Source organism: Mobula birostris, chromosome 9, assembly GCF_030028105.1.
Source record: "Mobula birostris isolate sMobBir1 chromosome 9, sMobBir1.hap1, whole genome shotgun sequence".
Lineage (NCBI taxonomy): Eukaryota > Metazoa > Chordata > Chondrichthyes > Myliobatiformes > Myliobatidae > Mobula > Mobula birostris.
Window position 1 is genome coordinate 38779872 of NC_092378.1, and position 19274 is coordinate 38799145.

The 19274-nt window shown below is 43.0% G+C and overlaps 1 protein-coding gene across 8 annotated transcripts in view; it reads left to right on the forward strand.

The window, feature by feature from the left end:
• Positions 1-19274, forward strand: part of LOC140202693 (receptor-type tyrosine-protein phosphatase zeta-like) — a 307307-nt gene that overhangs the window by 21983 nt on the left and 266050 nt on the right. For 3 of the 8 annotated variants that reach the window (XM_072267859.1, XM_072267861.1, XM_072267865.1), the window contains exon 1: positions 15053-16266. The exons of 1 other annotated variant lie outside the window; for it this stretch is intronic. In XM_072267859.1, coding sequence (XP_072123960.1) covers positions 16215-16266 — 52 coding nt within the window. In that variant the 5' untranslated portion in view covers positions 15053-16214. Of the gene's footprint in view, positions 1-14924; positions 15027-15047; positions 16267-16815; positions 16955-19274 lie in introns of those variants that run through there. 4 more of the 8 variants (XM_072267860.1, XM_072267866.1, XM_072267867.1 and 1 more) reach the window with 4 other exon arrangements.

Consider the following 19274-nt stretch of genomic DNA (forward strand, 5'->3'; position numbering starts at 1 on the left):
ACCGAGTTAATTAATGTGCAAAGTCTAAGACCTTGTGTTATAATGGGGGAAGAGAGGCAACAAGTTAATTTTATGTTGCAGGACAGGTGGTGGGGGAGGGATGGATAGGACAAAGGGAATCTCTAATTGTGTGAGGCCAGTGTTGCCATGGCAATGTAGAGTTAATCTGGTTGATGGATTAATGGGGCAAGTGGGGTTGAGAAAATGAACAAAAGCTATGAAAAAGGAATTAGATAGTAGGAACACGATCATAGGAGCATTTAAGATCATTTGGTTTATTGACTCTGTTCCACCATTCGATCATGGCTTATTTATTTTTCCTCTCAACCCCATTCCTCTGCATTCTTCCTGTCTTTTGGTGCCCTTACTAATTAAGCATCTATCAACCTCTGCTTAAATATACCCACAGCAGTCTGTGGCAATGAATTCCATAGATTCAGCGTCCTCTGGCTAACGAAATTTCTCCTCGTATCTATTCTAAAATGACGTGCTTCTATTCTGAGTCTGTGCCATTTGGTCCTAGACCCTCCCACTATTGAAAACATTCTCTGCATATCCATTCTATTGGTGTAACAATCCTCAGACGAGTAGACCCAGGCATGGAGTAAACTCAGGACTTGATAGTAGAAATTAACGATGAAGATGTATTCAGAGAATAATACAGGGAATGATCAAACTAAGAGCTTACTTACTCAGTGCTTGAGCACACAGAACTCGAATCCAGGACTCAGTGATAAGCGGTGGTCCAGAATAGCTTTAAATAGAAAATGAAACACAGGAAATCCATGCGGATCAAAGTCAAAAACTAATCACTTGAGAACAAGAAGCATGAAGAAACTGTATGCACATGACGAGCATCACAAAAAACACCGTGACAGCTTCATGATCAAAGGAGTCATTAAGCAACTCCAATAAGCTCAGAGAAATGGAGTCCTGTTGATGTGCCTTGGCCTGAAATGTTGACTGTTTACTCTTTTCTATAGATGCTGCCTGGCCTGCTGAGTTCCTCCAGCAATTTGTATGTGTTGTATAAATAACGTTCACATTGGTCAAGACATGCCACTACCCGGCACCTCTCGTTGGTCCAAAGGGTTCTTAATAGGAAGCCTCCCTCACACCCCCATGGAGAGCACCTGATGGCCCAGGGCAATTAGGATAATTGTTATGAAAGTCCATGATTAGTTCAGGGTCCAGAACATCATGAATAGGGAACCCAGCATCTTTTCTCCAGGCCATAGTGATCCCAGTCTACAAGATATTGTCTTGTCATAAACAGAATGAGAGTCCAGTAGTTGCCTAAATGTAAACCTGTTGTCTGTTGAGAAAACGAGTAACCTTGGTGTCACACCTTGCTATCGGGTGTGGGTAAGCGTGCCCGATGAGGGTCACTAGTTATAAAAAAAAAAGATGGCACATTAGTGCAAGGAGTTTTATTTAGTGCCAGGTGGGAAAAAATGCAAAAACTGCCCAAAAGTTGTGAAGAAAAATGTATTTACAAATAGACAAATGAAAACAAACATGTATGTACAAAATTTTACAAATGTACAGAGGCTTTCTCCATGACACACTATTGTTTTAAATTTTACAGTACAGTATAATGAAGGGGTTAATATCTGAGGAGCATTTGGCAGCTTTGGGCCTGTACTCACTGGAACTTAGAAGAATGTGGGGAGGGGCGTGGGGAGGCGGGATCTCATTGAAACCTACCAAATGTTGAAAGGAATAGATAGGGTGGATGTGGAAAGAATGTTTCCTATGGTGGGGGTATCCAAAACTAGAGGGAACAGCCTTAAAATTGAGGGGCAACTCTTCAGAACAGAGGTAAGGAGGAATCATTTTCAGCCAGAGATTAGTAAAACTGTGGAATGCTCTGCCACAGACTGTGGTGAAGGCCATGTCCATGCGTATACGTAAGGCAATAGTTGATTGTTTTCTGATTGGTCAGGGTATCAAGGGATATGGCGAGAAGGCAGGTGTACGGGGTTGAGTGGGATCTGTGATTAGTCATGATAGAATGGTGGAGCAGACTTGTTGGGCTGAATGGCCTAATTCTGCTCCTATGTCTTCTGGTCTTATAACTGTTCATGAACCGTCAACTCCAACCTCCCCACCTCTCTAGCAAAGCCAGACTGAGTGTTTAAATCTACCTCCGCCTGGCCTAGAAGGAACAGGAAATTCTACTGTTGGTCGGGGGGGGGGGGGGGTCACGTGACTGGAAAATACAGGCTTGAGGTGAGAGGTGTGAAAGGTGTGGTGGATAGACAAGATTCTGGGTAATTGTAACTGTTAAGTCAGGATTGATTTTTCAGAGAACCTTAAAAGGTCTGATGTATTTGGGAGCCAATTTCCGAGATTCCATTTGCTATGGAAGGTCCTGGGTAGAAAGCCAAACCTACTGGCCTAGACAGAACAGAGGAGCTGCTGCCCATCGATGGTTAGCCTATTGCTGCTGCTATTGAGAGTTGGCCAATAGAGTTGATCTTGCCTTAGACCATGTCTGCCTATATCTCTTGACCAATTTACCAGCAACAAGGGCACTCACCTCACACTCCTGCTCCAAGTCTAGTGGTTATCTGTAGCTAAACTGACATTCGAAAGGGGACATCCCAATGGAGGAGTGAAAAAGGTTATTGTGCATGAGTTCTGCCCACATAAGATGGTCACTCCATGTAGTCGGATTTATCGAAGCGAGACACCATCCAGATCTCTCCCAATCCTGATTCATTCTTTCTGTCCACGCATCAGTTTGCAGTTGGAACCCTGAGGATTAACAGTTGCCCAGCTGAGAGGACAAAAGGCCATTCAGAATTTGGAAGTGAAATGCAGGCCATGGTCGGAGTTGATATCCTGGGGGAAGCCATGAATCCTGAAGATATTTTACACCGTCAGCTCAATTGTCTCTACCACTGTGGGTAGCTTGGGGAGAGGAACAAAATGATAAAGCCTTCAGAAACTGGTCTACCACAACCATAATGCCAGTACTCCCTTGCGGTGGAGAAAGCCCAGTGATAAAATCCATAGAAGTATGTGACCAGGGATGAGCAGGATTAGATAAAGGCTATAAATGTCCTTGGGGCAGGGCACTGGGTTCTTCATCCTGGCAACACATTGCATGCTGGAACGTAGTCTTTGACATCTTCGGTCATACCTGGCCACAAGAACCGCCTCTTTATAGGCTCCAAAGCATGTGAAACTCCTGGGTGACCAACCATATTGAAGGTATGCCCCAATTCAATACCTTTGTGCAGGCCACTTCATGGACAAAGATATGACCAGGTGACCATTGCCGGGATCGGCATCATGTTGCTCCTGGGACCTCCACACCATGGAATCAGTTCCCCCATTTAATGGGAGCTGCCAGCCTTGAGCTGGGGAAAATATTCTCTGGGAATTCCTTCTTAAATGGTGTTTCAAACTGCCTAGAAAGAGCATCCAGTTTCTGGTTCTTGGAAGCAGGTCTGTATGCAATGATAAAATTGAACCTGTTGAAGAACAATGACTAGCGTGCCTGCTGAGAGTTCAGTCTTTTAAGCTCCTCAATATAAGCTAGGTTCTTATGTTTGGTCCAAACCAAAAAAGAGTGTTAGGCTTCCTCTGGCCAATGACTCCATTGTTGAAGTGCCAACTCCCTTTTGCCAATATCATAGTTCATCTCAGTGTAGAGAGTTGTCTGGAGAAGAAGGCACATGGGTGTAGCTTCTGGTCTGAGATAGTTTCATTGAGATAGCATAGCTCCAACTTAGGTGTTAAACTCCACTACAAAAGTAGGTCTGGATTAGGGGGAAACAAGTACAGGTGCTGTGGTAAATCTGTTCCTGAGATTGCAGAAAGCAGCTTCTCCCTCTGGAATCCAATGGAAAACCCCAGTAGATATTTTAGTAAGGTTGGTAAGTGGAGCTGGGATTGCACTGATAGAATTGGCAAACCCTAAAAGGCACTGAGCTGATTGACTGACCTAGGTTGTGGCCACATAGGTCTTCTCAGGGTCCATCTGTAAATTCCCATTGGAAATGACAAAACCTAGAAAAAAAACTTCAGCGACATGAAATTCGCTCGTTTCAAGCTTAACAAAAACTTGGTCTAGTAGGTGTTGAAGTGGTGGACATATATCTGAAGTGACCGAGGAAAAATAAGAATATCTTCCAAATAAACAAAGACAAAATGGTTAAGCATCTCTTGGAGTGCATTGTTGATGGAGTTCTGAAAGACTGCTAGAGCATTAACTAAACTGAATTGCATCACCAGGTACTCGTAATGTCCGGTGGGTGTGTTGAAGGATGTCTTCCATTCATCTTCCTCTCTGATCCGGATTAGGTTGTAGGGATTCCAGAGATCAAGGTTAATGAAACTCAAATTCTGTGTTCATTGGAGAAGTGGGTACCACTTCTTAATAGTAATTCTGTTTAGACCTCTGTAATTGATAAATAGTCTTAGTCCATCGTCTTTCTTGGATATGGAAGCGAACCCCGCTCCGGTAGGTGAAGTGGACGGTCAGATAATCATAGATGTCAAACTCTCCATAGTTTGCTTTTCAGGAGTAGACAAGACATAGAGCCTTCCCCAAGGAGGACACCTACCAGGTAGTACATTGATGGTGCAATTGTAGTCTGCATAGTGGTTCTCCTCTTGTTGAACACCCCCAACTCTGAAGGAACTCTAGACAGCTCCGTTGAGTTCAAGTCAAGGTCTTGTGGAGTCAAGAAGCAACTTGACTGATGTCGCAACATGGTTCACAGTCAGTCACTTGGACACTCAGGCAGGCCTCTTGGAACCTCTTGCAAGGCACTTCTCCTGGCATAAGGTTGACCAACCCTGAATGGTGCCAGAAGACCAGTTAATCCAAGGATTATGAGGATGTAACCGCAGATAATCAAGGATTGGGGGAATGTCTGAAGAATGAATAAAATGGAAATGAATCATGGAACATAAAACATAGAAAATCTATAGCACATTACAGGCCCTTCAGCCCACAATGTTGTCCTGACCATGTGACCTACTCTAGAAGCTGTCTAGAATTTCCCTTCTGCATAGCCTTCTATTTTTCTAAGCTCCATGTACCTATCTTAGAGACTCTTAAAAGACCCTTTTGTATCTGCCTCTATCACCTTCACTGGCAGTGCATTCCACACACCATCACTCTGTGTGAAAAACTGACATCCCCCTTGTACCTACTTCCAAGCACCTTAAAACTATGCCCTCTTGTGTTAGCCATTTTAGCCCTGGGAAAAAGCCTCTGGCTAGCTACACAATCAATGCATCTGATCATCTTATACACCTTGATCAGGTCACCTCTTGTCCTCTGTCACTCCAAGGAGAAAAGCCCAAGTTCACTCAAGTTTTCATAAGGCATGCTCTCCAATCCAGTCAGCATCCTGTGCACTTTCTCAATATCATCCACATCCTTCCTGCAATGAGGTGACCAGAACTGAGCACAATACTCCAAGTGGGATCTAACTAAGGTCTTATATAGCTGTAACATTACCTCACATCAACTCAATTCCATGGTTGATGAAGGCCAACACACCATGTCTTCTTAACAACACTGTCAACCTATGGACATGGACACCAAAATCTCGCTGATTCTCCACACTGCCAAGAATCTTATGAGGAATCATCTCCTTGTGTCTTCCTATAGTCAACTTGAAAGTGATGGAAACATTCCAATGGTCTACCACCCAAGGCCATAACAGAGATAGGCTGGTCGAGGTGTACCTTAGGAATTCGCATAACAAGCACAGTGAAAAACACAGTGACGGCTTCATGATAAAAGTAGTCATTAGCAACTCTAATAAACACAAAGAAATGATATTAAGGTGTGTCGAGACCTGTCGTTACCCAGTGGCCCCTGCTGCTGTGATGGGTTCATGACAATCAGACTTTTCAATCTCTCCTCAAACAGCAAACACAGGACCAGTCTAATAAATCCTCATCACTTCTGCCTGGCTGGTACACAAACTTTTAGGAAACCAAAACTGCACAGGTATTTCAGGCACAGTCCCTCCAGGGCCCTATGTAATTGCAATAAGTTATCATCTGCACTCAAATCCTCTCCTAATAGCAAGCATATATTCAGTTTGCTCTGCTACATGCTGAAAATACTGGAGGAGCTCAGCAAGTCAGGCAGCATCCAAGGAGGGGAATAAAGAGTCAACGTTTTGGGCTGAGATCCAGCATCTGCCGAAACTCCGGTGTCTATGATTTGTTCTGCAAATTGCTTGTGGTGTCTGTGTACAAGCTTTTCACTACTAGTGTACAAAGCTACTCAATTCTCTTTGAACATCAACATGTCCCATCAAGATTTTCTAACTTATGTTCCGTCTGCCACAGTTCCTGCCTGGTCACTTAGCACGTGTCCTTGAAGCCTCTTTACATCCTCCTCCAGATTCAAAATAGCACCTTCTGTATCTCTGTATTATCAGCAAACTATGAAATACTGCATGATCAAGAGAGTGTTAATTAATCCAATTAAGGGGAAAATCAGTGAATGTGGTGATTTAGATTTTCATAATGCTTTCAATAAGGTCTGATAATGGCCAGAAAACAAGAGAGTAAAAAATAACTGCACCTTTCTCGGATGGGAAGACTCTGAACAGTGGGGTACTGCAGGGATCAGCAGAAATAGGTTGTGAAATTCAGGGCTCTGGACTTACCGGTCATCTCAGGCTGTGTTAGCTCAGAGGGAGAACTGAGCCAATAGCAGGGATAGAATAGCCAGTTCTGATACAGAGAGAGTGAATTGCCTGAATTCAAAGCTGAGTCCAGAAGGAAGTCAAAATCAACTTTATTGTTATATATGCAAATGCATGTATGTAGAGGTGCAATGAAACTCTTACTTGGAGCAGCGTCACAGGCACATGGCATCATTTCAGAAACATTCACTAGAAAAATATTCATTAGACATAAATTAAGTGCAATTTCACAGCAAAAAAGTTAAAGCACCAAAAATGTTAATTTTACTGCGAAGTGGTCCAGTTTTGTTAAACTGTAGTGATTAAGGTTTTGCCAGTTGGTTCGGGAACTGACTGGCTGAAGTCGCTATTCTTTAACCTGGTGGTGTGGGACTTCAGGCCTCTGTACTTCTTGCTGATGGTAGCTGTGAAGTGGTAGCATGGTCCAGATGATGAGGATCTTTGATGATGAATATTGCCTTCTTTAGGCAGTCCTCCTGTAGATACTACCAATGATGCGGAGGGACGTGCATGCCCATAAAGTACTTGGTCCCGCTGTGAGTGCTGGATCCCACAGACAGAGAGATGGATCTGGGAGAGAGAACTAAAATGGTAGGAACAGAGCTGTGAAACCACCCTGCAGAGCTGGTCTGTGAAGCAATCACAGAAAATACATATGTTTTTTTCCATTGTAGGAGAGAAAATTTTGTGAACAGACTGCAGTAGACCGGAATAGAAGGCATGGGAATTAATCACTGCTTCACCTGTTCGATTCCGTGGATGGTGAGGAGGAAATAGATGAATGGATTGTTGTTGCATGGGAATGTGCCTTAAGGGGAATGGCTGCAGGGGGCAGAACCAGACAATTACAAAAGGACATGGACCCTTCAAAATGCTGTGAAGATGGCGATGATCCGTGTCTGGCGGGGAAATCTTGTTGACATCGGCAGAAATTGTGTGGATGATGCACTGAAAGCAGACGATGACAGGATGAAATGTGAGGACCAGGGGAAAACTATTCATGCCCTTGTGCCAAGGTTGACAGCAGAGATGCAGGAAATAGACCAGTTGCAGTCAAGAGTTCTGTCAATTATGATGGAGGGGAAGCCATGGTTCAGGAAGAAGGAAGGTGTTTCAGGGGCACCCCTGTGGAAAGTCTCAACGTTGGAGCAAGTAGGATGGAGATGGAGGAACTGAGAGAATGACATGGAGTTCTTATTGGAAATAGGAATGGAGAATTTCTGGCCAAGATAAATGTGCATGTGTGTAGCCTTGTTATGGCTGTTTGTTGCTGCCCTACTCCCTGGGATAGAGACAAAGGGATTCCAACGGGGAAGGAAAGAAACAGAGATTACAATGTGAAGGTGAGGGCAAAGTAGAAATTGACATCAAAAGTAACAATGTTTTCCACTTCTGTATGAGTGTTGGAAGCAGCACCAAAACAAGTGTCGATGTACTGGAAAAGAGTTGAAGATGAAGCTTGAAGAGGACTGAAACAAAGACTACTGCAAATATGATTTGTGCTAAGGCAAGAGGAGTTGAAGATGCTGTGGAAATTGATAGCATTTGTCCAAAAAAATTTGAACTGGAGTGAAGGTGGGTGGGACTTGGTTTGGGCTCAGTGGACTTCTGAAGTTGTTTAGGGTCTGGTACGTTCAACCTTCTGCCTTTCCCTGATTTAGAAGCTGTAAGGAGAACTTATTGGCTTCTAGGACAGACAGAGTAGTTATGATTAGTAAACAGCATTTTTGTAGCAACATAGATCATGATCCAGTCAGTTCAATCTACAGATCCACGTACGTTCGATTTAAATGAACATCACTCTCAGAGCTGAGAGGGAGAATGATTCAAACTGCTTATGTAGTTAGTAGTTTTGGCACCTGGTTCAGCCTGTTTGTCAAAGTGGTGTACCCAGGTGTGACTGCTGTCGCACGCAAACAGCTATTTCAAAGTTCAAAGTTAATTTATTATGTGTCACCACATACAGCACTGAGATTCATTTTCTTGTGAGCACACTCAATAAATCTACTGAATAATAACCATAACAGAATCAGTGAAAGACTCCCCAACTTGGGCATTCAATCAGAGTGCAGAGGACAACAAACTGTACAAGTACAAAATGAAAGAAATAATAAATAAATAAGCAATATATATCAAGAATATGAAATAAAGAGTCCTTGAAAATGAGCCAATTGCATGCCCATCGCCTCCCTCTGGTGCTCCTCCCCACCTTTTTCTTTCTTCAAAGGCCTTCTGTCTCTTTCACTAATTAACTTCCTAGCTCTTTGCTTTTCATTCCTCTCCTCCCCCAGGTTTCACCTATCGCCTGGCGTTTATCTCCCTCCTCCCCCCACCTTTCAAATCTACTCCTCAGCTTTTTTTTTCTCCAGTCCTGCTGAAGGTTTTGGGCCTGAAATGTTGACTGTACTTTTTTCCATAGATGCTGCCTGTCCTGCTGAGTTCCTCCAGCATTTTGTGTGTGTTCCATTGGTTCTGGGAACATTTCAATGTTGGGGCAAATGAAGTTGAGTAAAATTATCCTCTTTGGTTCAAGAGCCCGATGGTTGAGGGATAGTAACTGTTCCTGAACCTGGTGGTTTGAGTTCTGAGTCCTGTATCTTCTTCCTGAAGGCAGCAGTGAGAAGAGAGCATGTCCTGGGTGTTGGGAGTCCCTGTTGATGGGTACTGCTTTCCTGCTACAGCATTTCACTTAGATGTGTTCAATGGTAGGGAGGGTTTTACCCGTGATGGACTAGGCTGTATCCACTACTTTTTGTAGGATTTTCCATTCAAGGGCATTGGTGTTTTCATACCAGGCTGTGATGCTGCCTGTCAATACACAGACACATCTCCACAAACTCCTAAGGAAGTAAAGGCACTACTGTGCTTTCTTCATAATTGCACTTACTTGATGGGCTTAGGACAGGTCCTCTGGAATAATAACACCGAGGAATTTAAAGTTGCTGACCCTCTTCACTTCTGATCCTCTGATGAGGACAGGCTCATGGACCTCTGGTTTTCTTCTCCTGATGTCAATAATCAACTCCTTGGTCTTGCTGACATTGAGTGAGAGGTTATTGTTATGGTGCCACTCAGCCAGATCTTTGAACTCCCTCCTGTATGCTGATTCATCACTACCTTTAATTTGGCCTACAACAGTGATACCAGCAGAAAATTTGAATATGGCATTGGAGCTGTGCTTAGCCACACAGTCGTAAGTGTAAAGCGAGTAGAGCAGGGACACACAGCCTTGTGGTGCACCTGTGCTGATTGAAGTTGTGGAGGAGATGTTGCCAATTTGCACTGACGGGGATCTACAAGTGAGGAGATCAAGGATCCAATTGCACAAGGAGGTATTGAGGTCAAGGTCTTGGACCTCATTGATTAGTTTTGAAATGATGATGGTATTGAATACTGAGCTGAATTTGGAGCCACATGTGTGAGCTGAGTGTCCAGTGGAGACCAAAAGTTGAGTAAGCTGTCCCAGAATGGACACAACAAGCCCCTTTACCAAAGGTACTATCTCTACCCATACACTGCTTTGACAGGTGGCCTAAACCAGGTTAGAGTAGTGGGTGGGCCTCGTACCCTAGTAAGATAGGGACATACCTGTTTCAGCATGCCAAGACAGCTCCAGCAGACTGGCAGAAGAGATTAACAGTGAGATCCAATGGCCAAGAAGGAAGTTCTGCAATGCTTTGTGGAGGGTGAAGAGCAAGACAAGGTACATAAGAAGTCATGGTCATCCACTGCAACAAGGAAGACCCCCCCCCCACTGTGCCATGTACCACTGGACCCAGAGTAGAACTGGCCCCGTGCAACAGCTTTTCCACTTTTAAAACTCTCCCACACAGGTTTCCTGTCATCATTGGATATGACAGACGACCAATCAGTTTTGGCTACATGCATATTAAATCTGACATTCCAGAGATCTGCAAAGAAGTCATACAAATTTTTGAATTGTTCCATATTTTCCCCAATCATATTTTTCATGCAGAGTTTATAGTCTCAATCCCACCACAAATTGCCTACAAAGTGGCACATCTTTGTGAATTGTGCATTTGTGCCAAGAGATAAAGTAGTCGTTGTCTAGATTCATCTCAAGTACTCAGAGGTCATTGAATGATGCTGGGTATCACATATGTTAATCGCATGGACTTCTGCTGCTACGGCTTTCCTTCCTTCTTTCTATCCACAAGGATTAAGGATGACTTTCGGCGTTTTCCTGGAGTGGTTGATGAGGTCAATTTGGGAACTGCAAACTGTCCTCATGAGTGGGATGGATAGTGTGATATACAGCAGTGGATGGGCTGTTTGGGATGCTGTGCACTGCTTCCATTTCCAAAATCCCAGTGGTGTTCCTGTCAGAGAGAATATCAGCACTTCCTCCATTGTGAACAATTACAGTTTAGGGATTTCTATCATTTTGTGATGATAACTTTTTTTCAAGCAATGATTCCTTTTCTGTTGTGTACTGTAGAGATGGGAAGTTCATATACAAAATGTCTCATGCCATACTTACAGCTTAGTACATCAAGTCAGAAAACCTTTGTTGTCACAGAAATGGACAATGCAATGCAACTATTCCATGCTGTAGGTACATTCCATTTGAGCTTCCTTGGGTCTTCGCCTTCTTTAAATATATCACTGTATACCTCTGTTACCTTGTCCCTGAATTACTTACCTAGCCTCTCAAACATTCTTCCATTCATAGTTCTTCAATTCATCTCACTCAAACCAGGCACAGTTCCAAATTCACAGCTCTTCTTGTGTGTGCAAGTTTCTGATAATCATGCCTTCCATTGATATTTCCTACATAGAAAGATTCCCTTTTCATTGTTTCATCAAAAATCCTTCATAATTTTACAAATGTCTGAAATCACTCCTCAGTTTTCTTTTCTTCTGAGAGAAGCTACTCAGTGTGTTCATCTTGATATAAACTCACATTTCCGGCATTGTCCCTGCAAATATTCTTTCCACCATTGATGTATTTTTATGCATATATAATGCTGCAACCAGAAGTAAAGACAGTACAATAAGTTAAGTCTAACCATGGTTCTATAGCACATTTAGAGCATTTCCCTACTTAATTTAGTTGTTCCAGAAATGAACTCTGCTGTGTGGGTTGTCTTTTTCTATGTGACTTTGATAGCCTTTGGTGCAACTTCTATGGTTTTTGTGTTTGTAATCTGAGAGCTGCAAAGTGTTGAGGGCCAGATCAGTGGCAATCAGGTCTGGCGACCAAGTAATGTGCAAGAGGCCCAGGTTCAACCTCCGGAAAGCCATCTCACATGCGAAGTGGCAATCCTGGACCAAACTTGAATCTCTGAAGGATGCTCGACAGCTATGGCGGGGCTTGAATGCTATCACCTCCTACAAAGTGAAAACAAGCAACACAGGTTACGACAAGGTTGAGCTCAATGCCTTTTATGCTTGCTTTGACCATCTAAATATGGAGGCAACTTCACAAACTCCCGCAGTCCCTGATGACCTTGTGATTTCGGTTTCTGAGGCTGACGTGAGAGCCTTCTTCAGGATGGTGAACCCATGGAAAACATTTGGCCCAGATGGGTTACCTGTCTGAGTACTATAGACCTGTGCTGGTCAGTTGGCTGGAGTGTTCAATGATATCTTTAACCTCTCGCTTCGGCAGTCTGAAGTACAATCTGCTTCAAGCAGACGACTATTATACAGATGCTTAAGAAGAACATGGTAACCATCCTGAATGGCTTACATCCAAAGTGTTTTGAGAGGCTGGTAATGAAACATGTCAACTTCTGCCTGAGAAATGACTTGGATCCGCTCCAATTTGTCTCCCGTTACAACAGGGCAACAGCAGATGCCATTTCATTGGCTCTTCGCTCAACCTTACTTCACTGGATAACTTCACTTAACTCCACTTGCTCCATCACTGAGAGGCTCCCACAAGCTATGAGCTCCTTTTAAAGGACTTCATCTTACGTTCTCGATATTTATTGTTTATCATTATTATTATTTTTTATTTATTTTTTCTCAGCTCAAGCTGGTAAACCTGAGGTATGGGCAGAGCTAAGCATGCTCATTTGTCAATTGCAAGGAACTTTCAGACTATTCTACTGGTGTTTAGTATTGTAGCTTTCTGAAGACTTACTTCTGAAGATATTACTGTGTAGCCCTAATTGTTTAATGCTATTATGCAATGCCTTTGGGATGATTGTGGTTATAGATATTACTATCAAGACAATATATACCCTGTACATGTTCCAAAATCTTTCAATTTCCTCTTTTACTTCATCATATTTCTGGTGTTTTTCACTTACTTCTGTAAGTTATGTGTATTTGGAATGGCTTTATCTATTAAATAAGCAGTTCTTGCTTGTTTATCTTGCATTATTATATCCGAACAGTCATTATGAATTGTTCTATCTGTAATAACTGATCAGTCATAATATAATTTGTGGTTATCTGACTCCAAAGCTGGATCAGGCTTGTATTTATAGTAAGGTATGATTTCATTTATGAGTTTGTATTTTAAAGCAAGGTTTTGATGAATGATGTTTGTCACTTGATTGTGCCTGTGTAAATAATCAGATTGTGTTAAACTGCTACAGGATCCTGTAATGCATTGGCTTCTTTCTGGTTTTTCTTTGTATTTGCGATTTGTTGTATTTAACACAATGGTACCTATTTGGTTCAGTCTTTCATTGATTCTATTATGGTTATTGGATTTATTAGTATGCCAGCAAGAAAATGAATTTTAGGGTTGTATATGGTAACATATATGTACTTCGATAATAAATTTACTTTGAACTTTGAACCCTGGAACATCTGGACAGCGAAAATGCATACATCAGGATGTTCTTTGTTGACTACAATTTGGAATTTAGTACTCTCATCCTTCAGAACAAATGAGTAAGTTTCCAGACCTAGGCCTCAATACCTCATTGTGCAACTGGATCCTCGATTTCATCATTTGACCCCAGTGAGTTTTGATCGGCAGCAACATCTCCTCTACAATCTCTGTGAGCACAGATGCACCACAAGTCTGCTCTACTCACTTAATACGTATGACTGTGAGGCTAAGCATAACTTCAAAGCCGTTTTGTGGCGACAACACTGTCGACGGCGAATCAGATGTGTAATCAATCAGCATATAGTGGGGGGAGATTATAAATGTGGCTAGTGGTGCTACAACAGCAACCTTTCACTCAATGTCAGCAAGTCCAAGGAGATGATTATTGACTTCAGGAGGAGGAAATCGGAGGTCCAAGAGCCAGCCCTCATCGGGAGAATTAGATGTGCAGAGGGTCAGCGATTTGAAATTCCTCGGTGTTATAATTTCAGAGGATCTGTCCTGGGTCCTGCACGTAAGTGCCATTATAGAGAAAGCACCTCTACTTTAGAAGTTTGCGAATATTCGGCATGTCATCCAAAACTTTGACAAACTTCCATAGGTGAGCGGTAGAACGCATCACAGCCTGGTATGGAAACACGAATGCCCTTGAACGGAGAAGTCTACAAAAAGTAATGGATGCAGCCCAGTCCATCACGGGTAAAGCTCTCCCCACCATTGAACACATCTACCCGGAGCGCTGTCAAATGAAACTAGCATTCAGGTCATTCCCTCTTCTCCTTGTTGTCAGGAAGGCACAGGAGCTTCAGGACTCACACCACCAGGTTCAGAAACACTTATTATCCCACAACCATCAGGCTCTTGAACCAGAGGGGATAACTTCACTCAACTCCGCTCGTCCCATCACTGAACTATTCGCGCAATCTATGTACTCGCTTTCAAGGACTCTGCAACTTATTTTCTGGATATTTATTGTTTATTTTATTTTTTTTTCTTTTGTATTTGCATAGTTTGTTGTCTTTTGCGCATTGGTTGTTGGTCCATCCTAATGGGGCGGTCTTTCATTGACTCTATTGTGTTTCTTCCAGTTACTGCGTATGTCCGCAAGAAAATTAATCTTGGGGATGCATATAACGACTTGTGTGTATTTTGATAATAGATTTACTTTGAACTTTAAGCTCTGTTTATCTAATTCCCCACTTCTTTCGCACCTTGCCAGTAATAAGTAACCTCTCTATTCTTAATGAAATAACTACCTCGTATTTATATGGTGAGCTTCACTGGGCAATCATTTACTCACATTGCCTTCCTGTTGTTTGTCAGTGCTGGAATTCTGCGTACACTTGCCCCCACGCATCCACAACTTCACTTCCCGGGTGCTTGATTTTTGTTGTGACAGGAAGGAAATGTGGACGGAGAGGAAGTTTCTCACTCACTCACTGATCAGTGTCGAGGCAGTCCATTTGAGAAATAAACCACGGCGTCCACTCTTTGCAAGGAGCAGCTGCCGAGTGCAATAGACGCCGGTAGAACCCCTTCGTTTCTTCGCTTGTTCCATTATATTTTCCCTTTGCCTTTTCAGCCATTTAATCTCCCTCTCCATTTCTGTACACTTTAAAAACGTGTTTATTTCATGAAGCCAACCCCAACGTTTTGCTCCCTTTCCGAGCCGAGTTCTCCCCTGCTGAACACTTCCAATCCCCTTCGTTTTTTTAATTTCAGATCTCTAGTTTCCCCGATATTTGACGTTTCTTAGCAGTGGGGAATCCCTTCCCTTCTGCTAAGGGAATAAAACCCTATAAACTTAGGAAAGTGTTCAGGTGAACTGCCTGGGTTTTCCCGAAAGGAGTCTTTCTGGCAGAGTAGGAGTTGTACCGCAGCTGATTGTGTCCCCGGGATTAAGCTGCGTGTCAGGGACGAGGCTGCAGTAAGGGGTCGTGGATCGAAAATCCACACCCCTTCCAACAAACACAAACACACACACACACACACACACACACACACACACACACACACACACACACACACACACACACACACACACACACACGTCTGCAGGCTGTTTTGATAAAGCCATTCGTTAAGAATGGATTATGGGAACGGCTAAACCTTCTTCTACAACCTCCCCCTCCCCACCCCCACCCCCTTCCTTCCCTTATCCGGCACTCAGCCACAGCTCAAGAGAAAAATGGGAGTTCAATACTAGCGCTGCGTGGAAGGAGCCAGATTTATTATTGGGAAGGCGAGGAGCTGGCTGGCAGGTTTTAGTCTCCCGGAATCCAGTACAAAGGCAGCTGAAATTCTCTCACACACAGTGAGGCAGATCACATTCACGCTCAAGCTGACACTCATTTGGTGGGGTGTCCTCATTCACTGGCTGCGAGTGCTTGTCACTGCGATAGGCAGGAGAGAGTACACATTCATTGAGGTTCTCTCTCTCTCTCTCTCTCTCTCTTTCGCTCGCTTGCTCGCGCAGATACAGTACACACAATCAGACCGAGCTGCTCCGCTCATCCTTTCGCCGCAGTCACTCACCGAGAAGACAAACAGATCTGCCTTGGTCGGCTGCCTTGTTGCGGGCTCCATGCACGGTTCCCCCCGCCTCACTCAAAGCAGCAACCGCGACGGAAACCAGAAGGAAGGTCTTCACCAGACGGGCCGTGTAGCCTGTCTTCACAACCAACAAGTTGTCGCCGAAGCAAGACCCACTGGCCATGCACCCTTACTCTCGCTGGGTCCTTGCACTCCTGTGTATCTGTGAAGTGGGTGAGTGTAACGTTATCCAGTCTGCCGATCCTCTTTACCTACCTAAAATCCATCAAAAGACACATTTGCTGTGATAATCGCCACGCATTAGAAATATTCTGCGAATCGTTTCTGTCTAGGGTTCTGTACTAACAGTTTCCGAAGGCTTGCAGAAGGAGAGAGTGGCATCTCAGTTGAGGGCAGGTTGTTTATCCAAACCCAGAATTTTTATTTGACCATTTTCTGAGTTTGCATGCGGTTGGCCGGTGACAGAGCCTTTGGACTATGGGGTGCTCGCGGATTTATGTGGACCATGGTGCGGAATGCAGTAGTGGGAGAGAGAGAGAGACTGTTAGATACGAGAAGACTTGGCGTTCTCCCAGCACTTGTTCATCTTCCCTAAAGCTTTAAAGATATTAGGAATAGACCTGCTGAAAGAAGAGCTTAAGTTATTGGCGTTTTTAAAGAGTTCCGCTGGGTGATTCGATTTGCCCCTACCTTTTATGTAAGCAACAATATTAACCGCCTCTGCCCCTTAATCGGTATAAACTCTTACTTCTGGCGTTTAGTATGCTGTAGCCAACCTTTAGTTTGAAGTTCGAGGGACTTGCTGTCTCTTTGATATTGCTGAACTATAAATTGAGAACATTTTCATTTAACGGTGGGGTGAGTCGCACTTGCACTCCTTATAAAGCCCACGACCAATAAGGTAAATTTTCGGTTTTAGTCGGAAACAATGCGCTTTGCTGTTCTTTGTGTTTGACTGGTTTTGCTGTCAGCGTCTGTTGACCATTGGCTGTTTACTCTGGGGTGGTTTGTTATACAAGTAGAGGGAGAGAACGTAAAAATGCTCAGAAGAGATAAAATATTCGATACACGCCGGCTGCTGGGTCACTGTCCACCAGTGCAATCCATCGACTGAAAGCAAGTGGTCAGCTATGCAATTACTGATCCCAGTGCTAAACCAAGAGTGGATGAAAATGATTGGAGGAGGGGTCGATGGAGGAAGCAGATCTGGCAGGTGGTGAATGAACTCTAACAGAGGTTCTTTCACCTCTGCCACTTGGGCTGAAATCTAGCCCAGACGTTGATTAAGTTGTCCGATGTACGATTAGATTGGATATTTCCCTATGGATTCGAGGCCAGAATGCCTTGGTTATTGGATGTGCTTTTAATTATGGATCAGTCGACCTACCATTGAATTTCTTCTTGTAACCAAGTTAACGTTGCAGAATTGCTTTAAAGGACAGTTGAATTGCTGTTTAAAAAGTCTTTCAACAATTAAGTGCTGTTTAAACTCATCCATGTCTAGAGGTGTACAATTTGCATGTTACGAAAAATAATTGAGCATTTTCTGTGAAAATTCAAGTGTTAAAAATCTCTGGGCAATATAAAATCTATGCCCTTGGACCATACACAATGTTAAAGGTAATCACTGGAAATAATTGATGTGCAAGTTACTAGGGGATAGTAATCCTCTCAATATATAATGTAATTTGTTTACCTGAAATGTCTGAATTTGTACATAATTGCTTAGTTTTCATGGTCACTGATTCTTTTGGATTGATTTAGAAATGAAATGGAGGAAAAATAACAGTCTTATCTGACCGCTTTCACTGATCATAGTCCTTTCTATACCATTACTAACTGCAATTTTATTCCAGCTTGGGCAATGAAGCTGTTATGAAACATTCTTTTAATTTAAAACAAAATTAAACTAACATTCATGCTAATCATTTTAATTGCCACACTGGCTCTCTTACTTTAATGATCTAGTTTCCTTTTCAAAAATCCATTGGAATTGCATTTTAGATTACATGTACCACAGTTTTATCCAAATGGAATATAGTTCAAAGGTTCCTTAAGGTTGTCATAGTAGTGGGGTTGTGCTCCCACCACCTATTAAATGCTCCCAATGACGTGGATCTGAAGTAGACTCTGATAACCAGGTCCATCTGCTGGTTTTCATGGGTGGCTTATCTACTAAGCCGAACAGAACCATTTCTACTGACAGGAGAAGGGGCAAAGGCAGGTTACTGCCACCTTAAAACCAGTCGCTCTAGAAGAAGGAAAACTCTGATTTCAAACCTCCCCTGCCTTGCGGCTATACCCACTCACGGGGGTGGCTTTGGGAGTAAACACTGAGAAAAGATCCGAAGCTGGTGTCCTTAAGGAATACTATGTCGCGTTCAATGCTGGCTGGCGGCTCCTGAGATGTTTCTGGTCTCTGCCCGTTCTTTGGATTCATCAGCTGCGTGGAGAAGGGCAACCTGCTGCGTGGGTAACAGCTTGTTCTCAATACCACTTACTGGCTTGCGTAGGAAGCTAGGACGCAACATTAGTGATCAACTCCAATCAATGGAGGGCCTATATTTCAAAGAGTAATTAGAAGAAAATGAAGAAAGTACTATGGAAATCTTGTATTTACTAATTGTTTACATATTACAATGTGGATTGAAAAACTAGTCATTTTAAAAATAGATTAAACAATAATCCAAAATCAAAACCTTCAGTGCTAAAAATCAGAAACAGTTGGATAATATATTATATAAGACTATACACTCAGTACCCACTTTATTAGGTACACCTGTACACCTGCTCTTTAATGCAAATTTATAATATGCCAATCATGTGGCAGCAACTCTTTGCATAAGCATGCAGACATGGTCAGGACGTTTAGCTGTTGTTCAGACCAAACACCTAAATGGGGAAGAAATGTGACTTTGACTGTGGAATGATTATTCATGCCAGATGGTATGGTCTGAGTATCCCAGAAACTGCTAATCTCTTAGGATTTTCACATACAGTGTTCTTTAGGGTGGTGCAAATAAACAATGAGAAAAATCATTGAGCAGCATTCGGTGAAAATGCTTTATTAATAAGGAAGGTCAGAGGAGAATGGCCAGACTGGTTCAAACTGACAGTAAGGCGACAGTAACTCAAATAACCATGCGTTGCAATAGTATCTTTGAACACACAACATGTTGAACCATGAAGCAGATGGACACCAGCAGCAGCAGACCACAACA